This window comes from Chiloscyllium plagiosum, chromosome 39, assembly GCF_004010195.1.
Source record: "Chiloscyllium plagiosum isolate BGI_BamShark_2017 chromosome 39, ASM401019v2, whole genome shotgun sequence".
Classification (NCBI taxonomy): Eukaryota; Metazoa; Chordata; class Chondrichthyes; order Orectolobiformes; family Hemiscylliidae; genus Chiloscyllium; species Chiloscyllium plagiosum.
The window spans coordinates 19970480-19989743 of NC_057748.1; the positions used below are offsets into that span (position 1 = coordinate 19970480).

General features: G+C 39.8%; 1 protein-coding gene across 6 annotated transcripts in view; it reads right to left on the reverse strand.

Moving 5' to 3' along the window:
* tom1 (target of myb1 membrane trafficking protein) overlaps positions 1–19264 on the reverse strand; it is a 111131-nt gene that overhangs the window by 82426 nt on the left and 9441 nt on the right. For 5 of the 6 annotated variants that reach the window (XM_043679949.1, XM_043679947.1, XM_043679946.1 and 2 more), the window contains exon 2: positions 10585–10669. In XM_043679949.1, coding sequence (XP_043535884.1) covers positions 10585–10669 — 85 coding nt within the window. Of the gene's footprint in view, positions 1–10584; positions 10670–18654; positions 18788–19264 lie in introns of all 6 variants that reach the window. The other variant, XM_043679948.1, reaches the window with a different exon arrangement.

Sequence of the window (19264 nt, forward strand, 5' to 3'; positions counted from 1 at the left end):
ACTTCTATTTTCTTTTTATTTTCAGGAAGTGAAAGTAAAGCTGAGATCAAGGAAAGGAATGAGTAACACAAAACTCAAGAAATGGATAAATGTTTTAGAACACAAGTGTAAACCAAAGAAAATATAAGAGCGATCAATGAATTAAGTTGTGTTCAGCAACATACCTAGCATCTTAAATAAAAATGAAGCACTGGGGTAAAAATCAGTAGCAAGGAACCAGAAATTAAAAGAATTTTGGAAATTGATTCCATTTAAAAAAGTTAGAAGTTTAAAAAATGCAGTATTTAATATATTTAGAAAAAGAAAAAGAACTAAAAGGGGACGAAGAAAAATGACCTGCATTTATAAATGGCTTTCACAAAGTGTAGTAACCGTGGCGACAGAGAAAGCAGGACACTAAGATTGCACATAGCAAGCTCCTACAATCAAATGTAGCAATGACCTGGCAACCTGCTTTTGAGGGGTTAATTGAGGATACATATCAGTCAGGATAATATGCCATTTTCATTTAAAAATCAAATCTTTTACACCCATATGAAAGGGAGACAGTGTGTGGTTCAAAGTCTCATCCAACAATGCAATACTCCCGTGAACACAAAAAACAAGGTGGAATCAAATCGTGAAGTGGGACTTGAATCACAACCTTCCAATAGGCAAAAGAGCGATTCACTAAAATATGGCTGATAGAAGAGTTTCTGTATCAGTCAACCAGAACAAAATGGCAGCAAAATAAAAAAAAGGGCCTCAACTGTAGGCACTATGAAATAAATAAATGCCAATCATGACAGAAGATTTCGATACCCACTAAATAATCTGGCAAGAGGTAGTGAAAGGGGAAAAAAAACAACTTTTTTTTAAAACAGTGCTTAATTTCTTACTTAGTATGCAAGAGACCCAACAGAAAAACCGTTGCTGAATATAGAAATGGGAAATGAACCACAACAGACAAGACAAATAAGGATGAGGTGTAACTCGGCAAAAGTAATGATAATATATTAAAATTTAAGATAACGACAAAAACATTGACATAGAAAGACAAAAGCCAAAACACGCAATCGAAAAACAGATTATTATTTCGAGGGGTTGACATGTATTCAGGGAAAATGGACTGGAATAAAATTAAGGAATAGATGTAGAATATCAGCTGGAAATAAAGTTTTCCCCTTCAACGTAAATCAGAACATCTCCAGAACAAGTGTTGCTCACTGAGTTGTACCTGGCCCCTCAAGTGCATGTGAAAATTATTCAGTATTTGGTAAGAGGCAGGACAAGAACCAATGTGAGGCCAAGGAATTGAACCTGCAGTAAATGCGCCTACTCTGCCAACAGAAAGAGGATATTTAAATGATGTATTGAGTCCGAAGGGTAAAACACAACTGGTACAGGTGGTAATAGATAGCTGAAGGTTGGATATCACAGATTCAATAATGAAATCCTGGAAGGACAATTCTGCAGCCCAGATTGATTGAATCTTTTGAGGATGCAACCAAAAGGATTGATGAGGGCAGTGCATTGCACATGGTCTAATAAACTTCAACAAAGTCTTTGACAAGGTTCTGCATGGTAGACTGATTAGTAAAGTTGGATCTCTTGGGATTCAGGGAAAGCTTGTCAATTGGATACAAAATTGGCTTCAGTAGGAGACAGTGGATGTTGGTGGGGTGGATTGTTTTTTTTTTGGACTGGAAGCCTGTGACCAATCGCGTTCCACAGGGATCGGTGCTAGATCTGGTGCTGTTTATCATTTATATAAACCATTTGGATGAGAATTTAGGAGGAACGGCTAGTAAGTTTGCACATGACACCAAAATTAGTGACATAGTCAGTAGTAAGGAAAGTTCTGAGATTACAAAAGCATCTTGATCAATTAAGTAATTGGGCAGAGGAGTGGCAGACAGAATTGAGTTTGGACAAATGTGAGGTATTGTATTTTGGTAAAGCCAATAACGGCAGGACTTATACAGTGAATGGTAGGACCCTGAGCAATGTTGGGGGTTTAGGTACATAGTTCTTTGAAAGTCACGTCACAGGTAGACAAACAGTTAAGGAAGCATTTAGCACCCTTGCCTCCATTGCTCAGATCAAATATAGGAGTTGAAAAATCATGTTAATGTTGTACAAGATGTTGGTGAGGCTCCTTCTGGAATACAGTGCACAGTTCTGGTCACCCTGCTTTAGAAAAGATATTAATAAATTGGAAGCGGCTCAAAAAAGATCTATCAGAATGTTGCTGGGACTGGAAGGTTTGGATAAATTGGGACTTTTCTTCTCCCCCCCCACTGGAACAGGGGAGGTTGCGGGGGGGGGACCTTATAGAGGTTTATAAAATCATGAGGGGCATAGACAAAGTGAGTAGCAAAGGCCTTTTCCCTCATGTTGGGGAATTCAAAACTAGGGAACATATTTTTAAGGTGAGAGGAGAAAAATTTAATTGGGACCTGAGGGGCTACCTTTTCCACACAGTAGATGGTTTGTATGTGGAATGATCTGCCAGAGGAAGTGATAGATGCAGGTACAGTTACAACATTTAAAAGACATTTAGATAGGTACATGAATACGAAAAGTTTAGAGGGAGAGAGAGGCCAAATACAGGCAAGTAGGATTAGTTTAGTTTGGGAAACTTGGTCAGTATGGATGAATTTGCCTGAAGGGTCTGTTTCCGTGCTGTATGATTCTACATGCTATAATGGCTTCCTCTAGCACTGTATAAGCGGATCGTGAATCTACACAACAAAAAGTTAATAAATAGCACTGGGAGGTGATTATATTATCCCTAGACCATTAAGACAGTGATGTTCTGGGGACCCAGGTTTGAATCCTGCCACAGAAAAATGATGGGATTTGAATTTATAGAATCCCTACAGTGTGGAAACAGGCCTTTTGGTCCAACAAGTCCACACCCGCCCTCCAAAGAGCATCCCACTCATACACACTTCCCTACCCAATTATTCTATATTTCCCCTGACTAATGCACCTAACCTACATATCCCTGAACACTATGGGCAATTTTGCATGGCCCATTCTCCGAACCGGCACATCTTTAGAACGTGGGAGCAAACCAGATCACCTCCAGGAAACTCACGCAGACACTGGGAGAATGTGCAAATTCACAGTTGCCAGACGCTGGAATCGAACCCGGGTCCCTGGTGCTGTGAGGCAGCAATGCTAGCCACTGAGCCACCATGCTGCCCACAATAAACTAACCTGGAATTAAGAGCCAAGTGATGACCATGAAACAACTGTCGATTGTTAGAAAACCCATTTGGTTCACTAAAGTCCTTCAAGCAAAGAAACTGCCACTCATACCTGGTTTGACCTACATGTGATTACAGACCTACAGCCATGAGGCTGACTGTAAACAATTTAGTAATAGTATTAAATGCTGGCCCAGCCAACTGCACCCTCATCCCATGAATTTTTTTGTTTTAAAATGAAGTGAAAATTTGTGAAGTTTTAAAAAAGGATTCTTGCCCAGTGGCTTGTGGAGAGAGAGAAACAAGAGGCCAGTCGAGCAGGCATACCAGAGGGCAGGCAGGTGAGAAGAGGAGAGACAGAGGGCAAGACAGAGTGACCTCATGCAAGTGAAAAAATATATAGATTTCCAATGGAACTGAAATGTCTGAAAATCCTTTGCTGCCCAAATCATTACCTGCTACCTTTTAGTCTGTTAAACAGTGTAACAAATATTTTTAAAAGTTGCTCAAACATTGCATGAAAAATATTTCGCTCAGAACAAAAACAACTCAATAATGAAACATTACAAATGAATAGAGAGATAAAAGAAAATAACATACATATACTAAAGTGATGACACATTTGGAAATACGTCAATTAGAAAAACAAAGGGAAACTCAAAGTAAATGATCAACTATAAAACTACATAGTAAAGTATTCTTAAGAAAAGTGAAGAAATGTAAAATCAGAATTGGGATAGCATTGTTGAGATACTCTCAATAAAATCACAGGTAATCCAAGTAAAATCTCACGAACTGCTTGATTTACTCCAATACTTATGCAGTACAGCAACCAACTGGGCATTAGAAAAATATATATGTATTAAGATAAAAAGACAGGGGATACTGATAAAAATAAATTTAAGGATAAAACCCGAAATCCAGATGGATCACATCTGCATTTACAAAAATAAAACAGCTAAATCCAGCGAACAGCAGACTAGTTAGCTTAATTCAGCAGCATAAAAATTAATTCACTAAGGATAGAAAAGTAAACAATGAATAAATCAAAATAATACAAGAGGCACAGATTTTAAAAAATCCGAGATCAACCTTGACTAACTTGAATAAATTTTTCAAAGGAACAAAGATCAGACATGAGCAATACACCAGATATGATGTACTTGAATTTTCAAAATAAGATACTGCAAAATAGATTCAAGGAGCAAGAGAAAGAATGGATAGCAAGCTGGCTACAACACTAAAAATGGAGTAGGGGTTAAGAAGTAGTTATTCAGACAGGCAGAAAAAGATGTGAAATAATGGTCTGTGGGGATCAAATTCTGAGATCACTGCTGGTCACTATTCACGGAAATGATTGCCATTTGTGTGTCAGAAGCACAACACAGAAATTTAAAGGTAACAAAAGTGAGGGGATATAGTTGGCATGTAAGGCTGCAAAGAAATACAAAGCATTTACAGGCACACAGAATGGATGAGGAAATGTTAAATGCAAGGTGGTGAACTTTGGTACAAGAAATGATCACATACTTCCTCAAAATATAGTTTAACTGGGAGAGAGGAACAGATTCACATACGCAGGTTAATGTTGCTATAAAAATGCCAAAGTCGTAGGTTTATTCCTTGAGTAACAGATATCAAAACAGAGACGTCACGTTTAACTTCTATCAAACCAAAATTTGATGACTTGCAAAAGTGAGAATATTCCGATCTCTAATTGGGTAGAGAGACACTGAATAAGGATTAACAATCCAAGATGAAGAATGGGGGAAATTTGTGGCTGCAAGAGCTGCTTTTTTTTGAGGTTTCTCACTCTGGGAAAAAGCTGGTCTCTATCCACCCTGTCTAAAGTTTAAGGGGGATACACGCGCCAAGTACTTCACACAGAGGGTGTGGGCGTTTGGAATGTGTTGCCAGCAGAGTTGGTAGAGGCAGGCACTGTAGATTCATTTAAGATGCGCCTGGATAAGTGCATGAGTAGGTGGGGAGTAGAGGGATACAGATGCTTAGGAATTGACCGACAGATTTAGACAGTACATTTGGATCGGCTCAGGCTTGGAGGGCTGACGGGCCTGTTCCTGGGTTGTAAATTTTCTTTGTTCTTTGTTCAGTGTTGGAGCTGATTTCCTCTATTTCTTGGAGCAGGAATGACTGTTTTATAAGCTGCTGCATTGTTTTGGAACTTTGGAAAAAAAAAATCAAAAAATGGTACTTTAAAACTGGAGGAAAGAGGGAGAGCGGGGATGTGAAAACAAAAAGCAGTGAACTTGCACAGCTGATTCACCAGGCAGTGAACTTTAACAACTGACTGCCCGTGCTGTGTACTTTTTTTTTAAGATTAGATTAGATTACTTACAGTGTGAAAACAGGCACTTCGGCCCAACAAGTCCATACCGACCCGCTGAAGCGTAACCCACCCAGACCCATTCTCCTACATTTACCCCTTCACCTAACACTACAGGCAATTTAGCATGGCCAATTCACCTGACCTGCTCATTTTTGGATTGTGGGAGGAAACCGGAGCACCCAGAGGAAACCCACACAGACACGGGGAGAATGTGCAAACTCCACACAGAGAGTCGCCTAAGGCGGGAATTGAACCCGGGTCTCTGGCGCTGTGAGGCAGCAGTGCTAACCACTGTACCACCGTGCCGCCCAACTTACAAGCATCCCAGTTAGGTCGACAAAAGATAAACAAACAGTGGAATTCACAGCTGACTTGGGAGAAACCTCAGTAATGGGAGCTGCTCATAGCATGGGAACAGCTGTCTTTTGTCTTAAGTCTAGCCTTAAATTTTTTTTCTAAATCTCCAATAGTGAGTAGCATGGCTTTTTTGGTTTATGCTTTATTGAGATATGTCTCCAGATTAATTTTTTTTAAACATATAAACATAGGTACCAAGTTATCCTACAGTGTTTTTAAAGCAGCAAGACTTGTTAATTTCTGGATCTGTAGATTGTTAAGGTACAAAGATGGCCTTTATAGAGACTGATGAGCTCTTTCTATCGGATGTGGGAGATTAGGGAGAATTTCAATGTTCCTGATGATTGTGTTGGCAGGAAAAGTGTTTGGTTGCAAATCCTACAGGATTGCATAGTTAAGGTTAGAGCTGCAGCTGGAGGCAATGAGAAATTTATAGGAGCCAGAGGGTGTGATGAATGGAAGTTTCAGGAAGGTAGAAAACCACAGAGTGTAGAAAAGGTAGGAGAGATAGGCAGGTAGTGCAGTTGTCTCCTGTGGCTATCTCCATCTCAAACAAGTATGCTGTTTTGGAAAATGTAGGGGGTGATGGTGTCTCAGGGGAATGTAGCACTGACAGTTAAGTTTCTAGTACTGAGACTAGCTCTACTGTTTCAAGGGGTATGCCAGATTCCAAACAATCAATAGGGACTCTTTAGTCAGAGGAACAGACAGATGTTTCTGTGGCTGGCAACGACATACCAAAATGGTGTGTTGCCTCCAGGCAGCCGGGGTCAAGGAAGTCTTGGAGAGGGTGCAAAATATTCTCCAAGGTGAAAGTAACTGGCAAGAGGTCGTTATACATAATGGAACCAACAACACAGGAAAGGAAAAGGTCTGAGGAGATAATATAGGAAATTAGGCAGGATGTTAAAAAGCAGGTCCTCAAGAGTAGTAATGTCTGGATTACTCCCAGTGCCACAAACTAATGAGAGTAGGAAAAGCAGGATACAGTAGATGAATGCGTGACTGAGGTGTTGGTGCAGGGGAGAGGGATTCACACTTCTGGATCATTGGAACGTCTTCTAGGGAATAATTGACAAGTATAAGAGGGACGGGCTGCACATGAATTGGAAGGGAGATTTGCTCGAGACACCTAAGAAGATTGAAGCTAGTTTTTGGGGAGGAGGTTGGTTGGTGGTGGTGGTGGTGTTGGTGACCCTCAATGATAGCGAGAAAATTGATCAGTCTGAGGCTGGTGCACTTGGGAAAAGTAGCAAGCCAAACAATTAAGGCAGGCAGGAGCAAAGCAGAAAATGAGGTAGGACTGAAACTGCATTTATTTCAAATGCAAGAGGCCTGACAAGGCAGATGAGCTTAGGGCATGGTTGGGAACATGGGACTGGGATTTCATTACTGTTACAGAGACGTGGCTCAGGGATGGACAGCACTGGCAGCTTAATGTTCCATATTATAGGAAGAATAGAAAATGACGGGGGGAGGCGGCTGGGAGTGGCGTATTTGATTAGGGGTAACATTACAGCTGTACTTATAGAGGATATTCCGTGGATTGTGTCCAGTGAAGTCGTTTGGGTGAAACTGAGAAATAAGAAAAGGATGATCACCTTATTGGAATTGTATTATGGACCTGCCACTAGGGATAGTCAACATGGCTTTGTGCGTGGGAAGTCTTGTCTCAATAACTTGATTTTTTGAAGAAGTAACGAAGAGGACTGAAGAAGGCAGCGCAGGAGACATTGTCTATATTGATTTCAGTAAGGCATTCAATAAGGTTCTGCATGGCAGACTGGTTAACAAAGTTATATCACATGGAATACAGAGAGAACTAGCCATTTGGATGCAAAATTGGCTCAAAGGTAGGAGTCAGAGGGTGGTGGAAGAGGGTTGCTTTTCAGATTGAAGGCCTGTGACTACAGGTGTACCACAAGGATCAGTGCTGGGTCCACTGCTTTTTGTCGTTTATAGAAATAATTTGGATGTAAACATAGGAGTCACGGGTGGTAAGTTTGCAGATGACATCAAAATAGTTGGTAGAGTGGACAGCAAAAAAAATTACCGAAAAGTAGATGGGACCTTGATCCGATGGGCCAATGGACTGAGGAGTAGCAGATGGAGTTTAATTTAGATAAATGAGTTGCGCTATATTTTGGTAGGGTAATTCAGGGCAGGACTTATACATTTAATGGTAAGGTCCTGGGGAGCATTGCTGAACAAAGAAACCTTGGAGTGCAGGTTCATACTTTTTTATTCCTTAAAAGTGGAGTTGCAGGTAGACAGGGTGGCAAAGTTGTTGTTTGGTATGCTTGTCATTATTGGTCAGCGCAATGAGTATAGGAGCTAGGATGTCACATTGGGGCTGTACAGGACATTGGTTAGGTCAGTTCTGAAATAGTGTGTTCAATTCTGGTCTTCCTGCTATAGGATGTAGCTGAAACGTGAAAGGGTTTGGAAAAGATTTACAAGGATGTTGCAAGGGTTGGAACATTTGAGCGATGGGCAAAGGATGAATAGGCTGTATTTATTTTCCCTGGAGCGAAGGCTGAGGAATAACCTTATGGAAGTTTATAAAATCATGACCAGTGGCACAGAGCGGGGATGATAGCAACCAGCAGCCAGGGATGGAACGTGGCGGCAGCAGTCCATGACAGACCACATGGAGGCTCACTTCATTGTCTGCTGCAGAGAGGCCTTGCAGTGAGACTGTGATGTTTGTCTTTTAACTTGTTTCTTGTTTTCTAAACTTTGTACCTAAGATGGTGCCGGGTGTTGGTGATATTGTTGCCCTGTAAGTAATCTGTAACTGAAGCTGTACCTAGGTACCTTTGTATCTAAGATGGTGCTTTAAGTCACAACTTATGAACTTTTCACTGTAATCAAATGAGTACATGTGACAATAAAGCTAATTAATTCAATTCATTCATTCAGTTCATGCTTGAGGGGCATGGATAGGGTGAAAAGTCAAGGTTTCTCCCCCAGAGTCTAATGTTCTATGTTCTATATGTAGGGGAGTCCAAAACTAGAGGGCTTGGGTTTTAGGTGAAAGGGGAAAGATTTAAAAGATACCAAAGGGGCACAAACGTTTCAGAGGGTGCTGCACAGATGGAATGAACTGCCAGAGGAAGTGATTAAGGCTCGTATAATTACGGCATTTCAAAAGGCATATGGATTGAATAGGAAGGGTTTAGAGGGATATGGGGCTGGCAAATTGGACTAGATTGATGTAGGATATCTGGTTAGCATGGAGGAGTTGGACCAAAAGGTTCTTTTTCTGTGCAGTATATCTCTGTAACTCTATTTATAGCTGATATGGGAAGTTATAATTGTCAGGAAGCACTGAACAGATTGCAGGCTACTCTCAGATAAAGCAGAGAGTTTACTTTTAAAAGCAAAATTGAGACATTATCGGCACTGCTTCGGCTGTAATTTTTTTGTCCATCTCCAATTGCCCTGAAGAAAGTGTTGCTGAACAGTCTATCTGGTACAAGCACACTACAGTACTGTTTTGGAGAGAGTTCCAGAATTGTGATCAACTAATAGTGAAGAAATGACAATATAGCTTTGAGTCAGGATGTGGTCAGGTTTGGAAGGGAATTTGCAGGTTCCCTAACAGCAGTCTTTATAATTACTTAAGGGGTATAATAGAATATATGGAAAGATGTTGAAGGAGACATAAATAGTCTCTAATACATTTCATAAGCCATTTGGGAGAAACATCTTAACACAGAGTTTAATTCACTATTATACAGTAGTTGAGGTAAATAGCATAAGTGTAATCAAAGTAAAGTAAATATTTGAGAGAGAAAGGAATCGTGGAATTAGAGAATGGTTCCAGACCGAATGACTCTGTTCAGTACCATGGTGTCTATGTTGGCTCTCTCTGTAACAGCAACTCAGATAACCCCACTCCCTTCCCCCATCTTCTATTATAAGTTTGCAAATTACTCTTCAAATAATTATCGAATTCCTTTTTTAAAATCAAAAATGAATCTACCTCACCAGAGTCTGTAACCCGTTACATAGTTTTTAAAAAATTCATCTTGCATCAATTTGCACTTCTGCCACTGGGAATAAGTTACCCATATTTCAAGTGCGGTGCCTGCACTGAACACAATACCCCAGTTGTTAAAACTAAAAATCACTAAAATTTCCTTGCTATTTCACTGTATTTCTTCCATTTATACAGACCCAATATGCCTTTTTAACCACTTTTTCAACCTACCAAGCAATCTTTAACCTTTGTGTATGTATATGCCAAATCGGTCTGCTCCTACATTAATGTTGTAAAATAGCACCATCTTTGTTCTTCCTACCAAAATGAATCATTTCACACTTTTCCACATTAAATTTTCTTAATTACAAATCTGTTCATTCCATCAAAGAATAGCCTTTTGAAGTCTATCACAAGCCTCACACTTCATAACACTAAACTTTGTGTCAAAAGTGTAGGTCATTAACTTAAACATGAAAAGCAACATTCCTTGTATTAAACCCTAGTATTTTCTTTCTAACTATAAGCATAATTATCGCTATTGCAAGAGTTTCTAGCAACATACTCCACATCCAAACCATCAAGTCCAACAAATGTTTCGCTACTGTCCTCCACAAGAGAACAACAGTTCTGCAAGCAATATTACATTGTCACTTTAAGTTCACCTGTTGTATCGTAGCTCAATTTATAATATTACTCACCCCTCCTCAGTCTCATTAATGATATCACATATTTCCATGTTGAGGCCCCAATCCTCTGTCTGCAAAGAGCCATCTGTTGCTTGTTCTGAAAGAAAAAAATGCAACACGTTAAGAAGTATCTTAAATGAAAACTATCAGCAGCAAAACAAGTCATCTCCAATGCTTCACAAAATAAAATTGTTTTACAATATTTTAGTACTTTATTAGGGAAGTTAGAATTTGCAACTAAAATTATTCTGTCTTTCTAATCTAATCTTTTTGTAGCTTTTCCCTTGCCAACTTGGCTCTTCCTTCTGAACAGTGGGTCCTACTCTAGCCACACACTCAGTGCTAGCAATTACCCTCTGTTGTCTCATTACAAAAAAGGTCCACATTTTTGGGTAATCCTTAATGGAAAATCTATAATATCACATTATAGCCAATCGCCATTCTGTCCTCAACCAAGACTGACATGCACACACTAACAAGTGCACATTCATGTCAGGAATTCAATTCCCTAACCCAGGGGTCTACACCCATTTAGAACATTCTCGCTGCCTTTCTAATTTCCTTCCCACCCCAATAAATATTTTATACAAAATAACCAAACAGAAATACCAAGTCTCAGATGACTTCTTGTAGAACAGAAACATTTTCATCCACATAATTCCTTTCATATTTTCAGACAATCACAGTGACTTATGGTTAACATTTTCCAAACATATTCAAATTAGGTGCAGCATTGGGTATGTTTCCATGTTGTATGACCCTTTGGTCCAACCAATCCATGCCAACCATAATCCCAAACTAAACTAGTCCCACCTCCCTGCGCTTAGCCATATCCCTTAAACACCGTTCTTACTAGTGTACCTACCCAAATGTTTTTTAAGCTTTCTAACTGTACCAGCATCCACCACTTCCTCTGGAAATTCATTCCACACATGGACCACTCTACATTAAAAAAAAGTCTCTTGTGTTTTTTTAAAATCTTACCCCCCCGTCTCAAAAATATGCCCTCTAGTTTTGAATCCCCCATCCAAGGGAAAAGACACCTGCCATTCATCTTGTCCATACCCCTCATCATATTATAAACCTGAGGTCATCCCTCAATCTCTTATCCTCCACTGAAATAATCCCAGGCTATCCAACCTTTCCTTATAAAAACCCTCCAGTCAACAGGCAAACCCTTTAATCACTGGTGCAATGCAAAAATGAGTGGGAATTGTCTTAGGTGTTGTTTATTGCAAAAAAGATTTGCAATTATATAGCACATGGCCACAACAATCACATCTCTCACATTTCCAGTCAATTAAGTTAATTGCTATAATGTAAAATCTGCAGTCACAAATTTGTTCCCTGTAATCTCCCACAAATAGAAATAGTACATAGAAAAGTACAGCACGAAACAGGCCCTTTGGCCCACGATGTATCCTAATGTAAAATAAAATAACAACCAAGCACCCCTCAATTCACTGCTATCCATATGCACGTCCAGCAGTTGCTTAAATGTCCCTAATGACTCTGCTTCCACCACCACTACTGGCAATGCATTCAGCGTAACCTTCCTCTGACATCCCCTTTATACCTTTCTTGTAATATCTTAAAAGAATGATCCCTCGTGCCAGTCAATTCTGCCCTGGGAAAAAGTCTCTGGCTATTGACTCTATCCATGCCTCTCATTACCTTGTATACCTCGATCAGGTCACCTCTCTTCTTCCTTCTCTCCAGAAAGAAAAGTCCGAGCTTAGTCAACCTCTTTTCATAAGGCAAGCCCTCCAAGTCCAGGCAGCATCCTGGTAAACCTTCTTTGCACCCTCTCCAAAGCCTCTATCTTTCCTATAGTAGGTCGACCAGAACTGGACACAATATTCTAAGTGTTGTCTCACTAGGGACTTGCAGAGCTGTAGCAAAGCCTCACAGCTCTTAAACTTGATCCCCCGTTAATGAAAGCCAAAACACCATATGCTTTCTTTACAACCCTACCCACTTGGGTGGCAACTTTGAGGGATTTATATACTTGAACACCAAGAACCCTCTGTTCCTGAAATGATGCCCTGGGGCCGAGATGATTGATCACTGTCAAGGTTGGATTAATCCTGTTTCACGTGCACAGATTATACTTGGTCAACTCTCTTTATTGTCATCAGGTAGATGTCAGTTCTGTAGCTGTACTGGAACAACTTGGGTAGGGACATAGCTGGTTCTGGAGCACAGGTCTTCAGTGCTAATGCTGAAATGTTGTCAGGGCTCAAAGCTTTTGCACTACCCAGAATCTTCAGTCATTTCTTGATATGATCTGAAATCAAACTGGTTCAAGATTGGCTTTTGGGCACAACAGGAGGGCGAGGTCAAGATGGATCACCTACTCAGCATTTTTTGGCTGAAGGTCAAGGTAAATATGTCAGCCTCATGTTTTTGCATTAAGCTGTGGGATCCCCCACTCTTGGGGATAGGGGCATTTGTGGAACCTCCACCTTTTGTTATTTGTTTAATTGTCCAATGAGACATTAAAGGGTTAATTTGCTCTGCTGACCTGCAGGAAATTGGAAGTCCCGAGGTTAGGGTGGGATGCCTTTGACTTACATGTAGATTGTAAGGAATTCACATTGCTATCCCTTGCCATTCAGGTCCATTTCCTAGTTATTCAGAGTAAAAGAATTGCATCATCATCCTATTCAAAATCATAAGAACATTGCAGGTGGAATTTTGACTACTCTCTGTAGTTTAAAAAAAAAGATTCACAACAGATTTGACCATTAAGGGATGATTTACATTATATTATTTCTGGAAATGATGTCACTGCACTGTGTCTTCAGAGGCATGTGACTGTGGGATTGTCTTGTGGGCATCACTGAGTGTGATGTCAAGATTTTGTATAAAGGAAGGACTGTTTCCTTTGTTCAGAAAGATCCCTTGACATGGCTTTGCAAGCATTGTGATGGGTTTCTCCAGAAAGCTTGTACTGTACTGTGTTTAATAAAATTTTGGTTGTTCACAGAAGTTGGTATCTGTAATTGCATCAAGTGCGTAACAATCTCAGGAAAAATGTTGTTGCACTTGTTCGCTTTGCAATCAAGACAGGAAAAGGGACGGAATGAGTCAACAAGTAAAATGTTGTCACACACACACACACAGTTGTAAGAACCAGAAAAGGAGTATAATTAACAGTAATGGCCATTTCATATTGTAGAAAATGCTACAAATGCAAATCGAGGAACAGCAGTGTCAATTGAATACCAGTCTGTCAATAAAAAAGAAAAACAGTTTGATTTTCCCACGACACAGACACAGAGACAGAAGTCTGCTCAAACCTTAAGAACAAAATAGAAGTCATTTAGTTGATTTTGATTTATCACTGGAGAAAACAAACATCCCCTTCAGACTGCATCAATGCATAGAACAAACATGCTCCAATTCAAAAATAATAAAAACTTAACATAAGCAACATTAGAATAATAACCATGAACAGGAGCTACCATAATTCAGGCAGTGCAGCTGGCTGAAGGAAACCATTGCAAACGTACACTATCCACTGTCTAGGAGGACCATCACAATACAGTCATTCCCATAGAGTTGAAACACAGACTTGTAATCATGAAATCATTGAAGGCATGACTGCTAACTGCCAATTCCGAAGTTGGAGAGTCAGGGCCATGGCAGAAGCCCATTGCGTCCTTTGCAGTTTGCCATCAACTCAGTACAGTAGTAGAAGGAAAGACATGACCAACCAGAACCACATCATAGCCACCAGTGTGTTAATGACCAGAACCCATTCCCTGTAGTTAAGTACTGTAACCATCCAGAGCTTCCCTGCATAGCTCAGGTAAACGTTCATAAATCTACACTGTGCTCCAGGCAAAAATCCAGAGTTCTTCTGGCAGAGAATCACCAAGAACAAAGAATATTTGACTAAATGATCCTTGCTGAAATCTAAAAAGCACACATGTCCTGGCAGACACATCCTCCATAAGACCGCTGAGGGTCAGTGACATGAGAATCACATGAGTAAAAACTGAAGAGTCATTCTCTGAACCCTCACAGATTTAGTCACAACAGTCCTCCTTTACACACAGGTTATCCAGAGAGTCCCAATAAACACTGCCATAAGTAGTATAAGAAATGCTCCACACAAAGTAGAAAACTGGCTGGTTATGGAATAAGCCTAGCACACTCTTTCAAAACAGAAAAGGGGGTGGGTGAGGAGGACAATGGACAACAACTGACCTTAAAGCAGAGCTGTGTGTGTATACTTCTGTTTAAACATATTTGTATAAGTGCCAGGCACAACATTTTCCACTAGCCAGCACAATCAGACAATGTCGGAGCCAATATATTTTCTTCCCTGCCTCACATTAAAGACATCAAGGAGTATATTTTTTAAATGATAATAAAATTGCACCAATTTAAGACAGCTTCAAATAGGGTCAAAAAAGAAAAACTTTTTTTTTAAAATAAGAGTGTCTAGTCCTCCCCCTATAAGCAACCAGATTTAAAACAATTGCAAGGTACTTTGCAAAATTGTACAAAGTTATTTCATTGGCACAGTGGTCATTTTTTTTAGTAAATTGGAAGCTGAATAGTTAAATATGCCCATTACTGAAAAAAGCTAAAATTGATTATTCTGTTTAATGACTACAAGTAGGTGCAACTTGCAGAACTTGTCATGCTTGCTACTTCAATCCAAGAACATGTAATAGCCATGTAGTTGGGGTCTGTTCCCACAGGTCTTAGAAAACAGCATAAAAATTCATGCCAAATCTTTCTTCCATCTAAAACTGCTTTGTTCTACATTCTGATCTGGCCAACTCCTGAGCAAATTGCACAAAGTAGCAGAAACCTGAGGCCACTTTTTATTTTGTGATGACCCTTACTGAATGAGTAAATACATGGGGTGGTGGAAGGACTGTTGCGTGCAGTAATTGTAAGAATAATCCACAAAGATGAAGAGTAGAGGAACAGAGAAAAATAATTACAGATAAAAGTCAATTAATTTACTCTATATGAAGTAAATAACTTTGGTTTGTAAAGTACAAATGACACAATAGTGAATTTGAGAAATAGATGCACAAGTTATGCTGATAATTCTAAAATTATTCAATTCTCAGTCAGAGTAACAATCGCTTCACACACAAGGGTCCACAATTAGGAAATTTTAGACTGACAATTAGCCATTCATTTCTCCATCAAGGGGATACAGTCAATTTTATGCCCTCTTACCTCATCTTCAGCTGAGATCTGATCACTCAGTGTTAAGACCTGGAGCCTTGCTGCTTTGAATGACCAAGATCAGCACTATTTTTGTCAGAATTTCCAGAGGAACAGAGTGTTTGATGACAAAGATCTGAAATCCTGAACCGATAATTATCTACAAGACTCTAGTGTTAACTACCCTTCTATGTGCAAAGACACAAACAACATTTTAGCTCCCAAAGAAGCAATGAATCCACAAAATACTGCAAATCCAAAGGCAAGACAAGTCCTCCACTATCAGTGTCCTCTCTCTAGCCAATATCTTCAGCATTGAGGCACTGGTTCCTGCCTATCAGCTGTTTTAGGAGACCACGATTTTGGCAGGAGTACAAGACTTCCAAAAAAAGGCCCTCTACTCCAATCTCCCTCATTATGACAAGTATTTAGCAGGAAGGCAGAAAAAAAAACTTCACGAACACCAACTTGGCCTCCGTGGAAACATGTAATATCCTTATGTGACTCATGGGAATCACATGTCCAAGACTGTCCAAACTGGAAAAGCATCCACGAATATGTCAACCATTGGTAGCATTTCTAATGAACCTTAGGTGGCAGCTTAGTGCAAACAGCAAAAGGAGCACGCAAAAGCCCAAGCACCCTACCCACTGCCTCTTCAACCATCACCTACAGCAGAGTATATGGGTCCAGCATTGCAACATTTATTCTCCTCAAGATCCACAAGTCTAGAATGAAAAAAAATCCTTGGTCTCAAGGGACTGCCTAATGTTCTAAGAAGCCTTGGATTCTGGAAAAGTCTCAGAGCATTGGAAAATTGTTGATAGAGTCATAGAGATGGGCAATGAAACAGCCCCTTTGGTTCAACTTGTCCATACCGATGTAACACCTTTATTTAAAAAGGGAAGGAGACAAAAACAAAAACAGGCAACTGTAGGCCCACTTAGTACAACATCTGTCATTGGAAACATGTTAGTTTATTATAAAGGATACAATGGTAGATCATTTAGAAATGTATATCGTCAAGCAGAGGCTTCACAAAGGAGAAAACATTTTTGACAAATTTGTTAAAAATCTTTGTGGAGATAACAAGCAGGATAGATAAAGAGGGACTACCAGAAAATGTAATATATTTGGATATTCAAAAGATATTTGATAACACACTACACATCAGGATACTTAAGATCAGAGTCCATGGTTAGCAGCAGTACAATAGTAAGGAAAGAGATTAGCCAAGTAATAAAAGACAGAATTCGATAAAGTGGGCATTTTCAGGATGACAATTTGTAACTAGTGCAGTGCTAGAGATCACTATTGGAGCCACAATTATTTACAATATATATGAATGATTTGGATAAGGAAAGTGAACATCCTAAGCCAAGTTTGCAGATGACACAAAAGTAAATGGGAAGGCAAGTTGTGACGATGACCCCAAGTATCTATGTAAGGAATGTTTGTGGGCAAAATCTTGGCAGATAGGACAGAGCAGAAGTAGGCCATTCAGCCTGTCAAGTCTGCTCTGCCATTCAATGAGGTATTGGCTAATCTGATCATTCTCAGCTCCACTCCTCTTCCTTATCCCCATAACTTCTAATTTCCTTACAGATTACAAATCCGCCTTTTCCATCTATAAATACTTAATGTCGTAATTTCAGCTCCTCTGTGGTAAAGAATTCCAGGGATTCAGTAACCTCAAGAAATTTCTCCCGATCTCTCTCTCTCAAATGGCTGACCCCTTACTCTGAGATTACGCCTTTTAGACCAAGACACTCCCACATTGGGAAACAACCTCTCCATGTCTATCCTGTAAAGACATCTAGGAATCTTGTCTCTGAATAAAGACTCCTCTTATTCTTCTAATCTTCAATGAATACAAGCCCGACCAACTTAACCTTTTCACATAAAATCATCCTTCTGTCCCTGGAATCAACTTGGTCAATCTTCTCTGAAATGCCTTGAACGCCAATGTATTTCCTTCGGTAAAGGGATCAAAAGTCCACATTACTGGAGATGCAGGCTAACTGCCCTATTTCTTGTATTCCATTCCTTTGAAATTGAGGCCAAAATTCCATTTGCCTTCCTATTACCTGTCAAACTTGGATGTCAGCTTTTTGTGATTCACAGATGAGCATCCTAACAACATTTGTCCTGCAACTTTCTGCAGTCTTTCCTCATTTAACATCCAGCTGCTCTATATTTTCTGCTTAAGTGCAAAGCCTCACATTTTCCCACATTACATCCCATCAGCCAATCTCTGGCCCACTTAATCTTTCTATATCCCTCTGTACATTGTGTGTCATCCTCACTGCTTGCTATAATTTGGGAGAACGTAGCATACTGGCTTTCCTTACAAGAAAAAGAGAAAGTGCAACTCAGCAGCAACTTTTATTCAATATGGTAAAAGATGTTACATGGGACATTCAATTTTGAAGAGTCATCTAGACTCGAAACGTTAGCTTGCTTTTTCTCCATGGATGCTGACTGATCCACTGTGATCTCCAGCATTTCTTGTTTTCAGTACACATTCCAATATCTGTAGTAATTTGCTGCTCTGTTTAAAGTAGCAACGGTCAAAGAATATTTGACATGAAGCCAAATTACGACAGGTAATTGAAAGCTTGGTCAGAAAGAAGTCAATTTGAAAGAGGAACGGAGCAGGATGAGATAAACACAGTTTAGAACAGGCAGTTTCAAATGAGTTTTAGTGTACATTTGGTGCAAGCTGGGAGGCTGGCTAAAAAGGAATTACATATAATAAAGGCATGAAAGTGTGATTCATCAGGTTGGGCTGGGACTGAGATGGGCAAGCTGGAAATAGACAGTCTTGGTGGGGGATGACAGATCAGAACTCGTCTCAGGACGTAATAGGAACTTTACACTACTAACCTTAACAGCATGAACAAATAATCCACAAGCCTAGTGCGCTCCTGAATGATATATTTTACTTTTAATGAGGCTCAATGTTAAGATTTGCTTCATACCATTCCTCTGAAGGACTTTGGGCCAGTTTACTATTCAACTGTAGGATAAATTCAAAAAACAAATATTAATAGAACAATTATTTTCAAGATAGTGAGCATACAAAATCCCTTGTGACACAGGCAGCCTTAGGCACAAAGTAAGATGGGAAAGATATACATCATAGCCATTATCCCATTGATGCAAGTGTCTGTGATCTCGATTCCCCCACAGGTCAGATTTCTGCAGATTAGGGGAGGATAAAGTTTGCTAGAATAATAGTCTAAACTAACACAGTTAAATACCAGCAGTTGGACAGCAGTTCAAGTGACCTTTCGCCTGGAAAAGGAAAACAGGGTCAAGCCTCTCCAATGATGATCGTACAGCATCCACAAATGGGATTCTTGCTTGGAATAGAATTAGATTTGGATCCAATGTTCCTCCACCTGATGGTCTTAATGACAGGTACTACCTATACTCAAGCACAGTATTGCTCTTCATGTGTAAGGATCTGAATCACCACACATAACAAGGATTG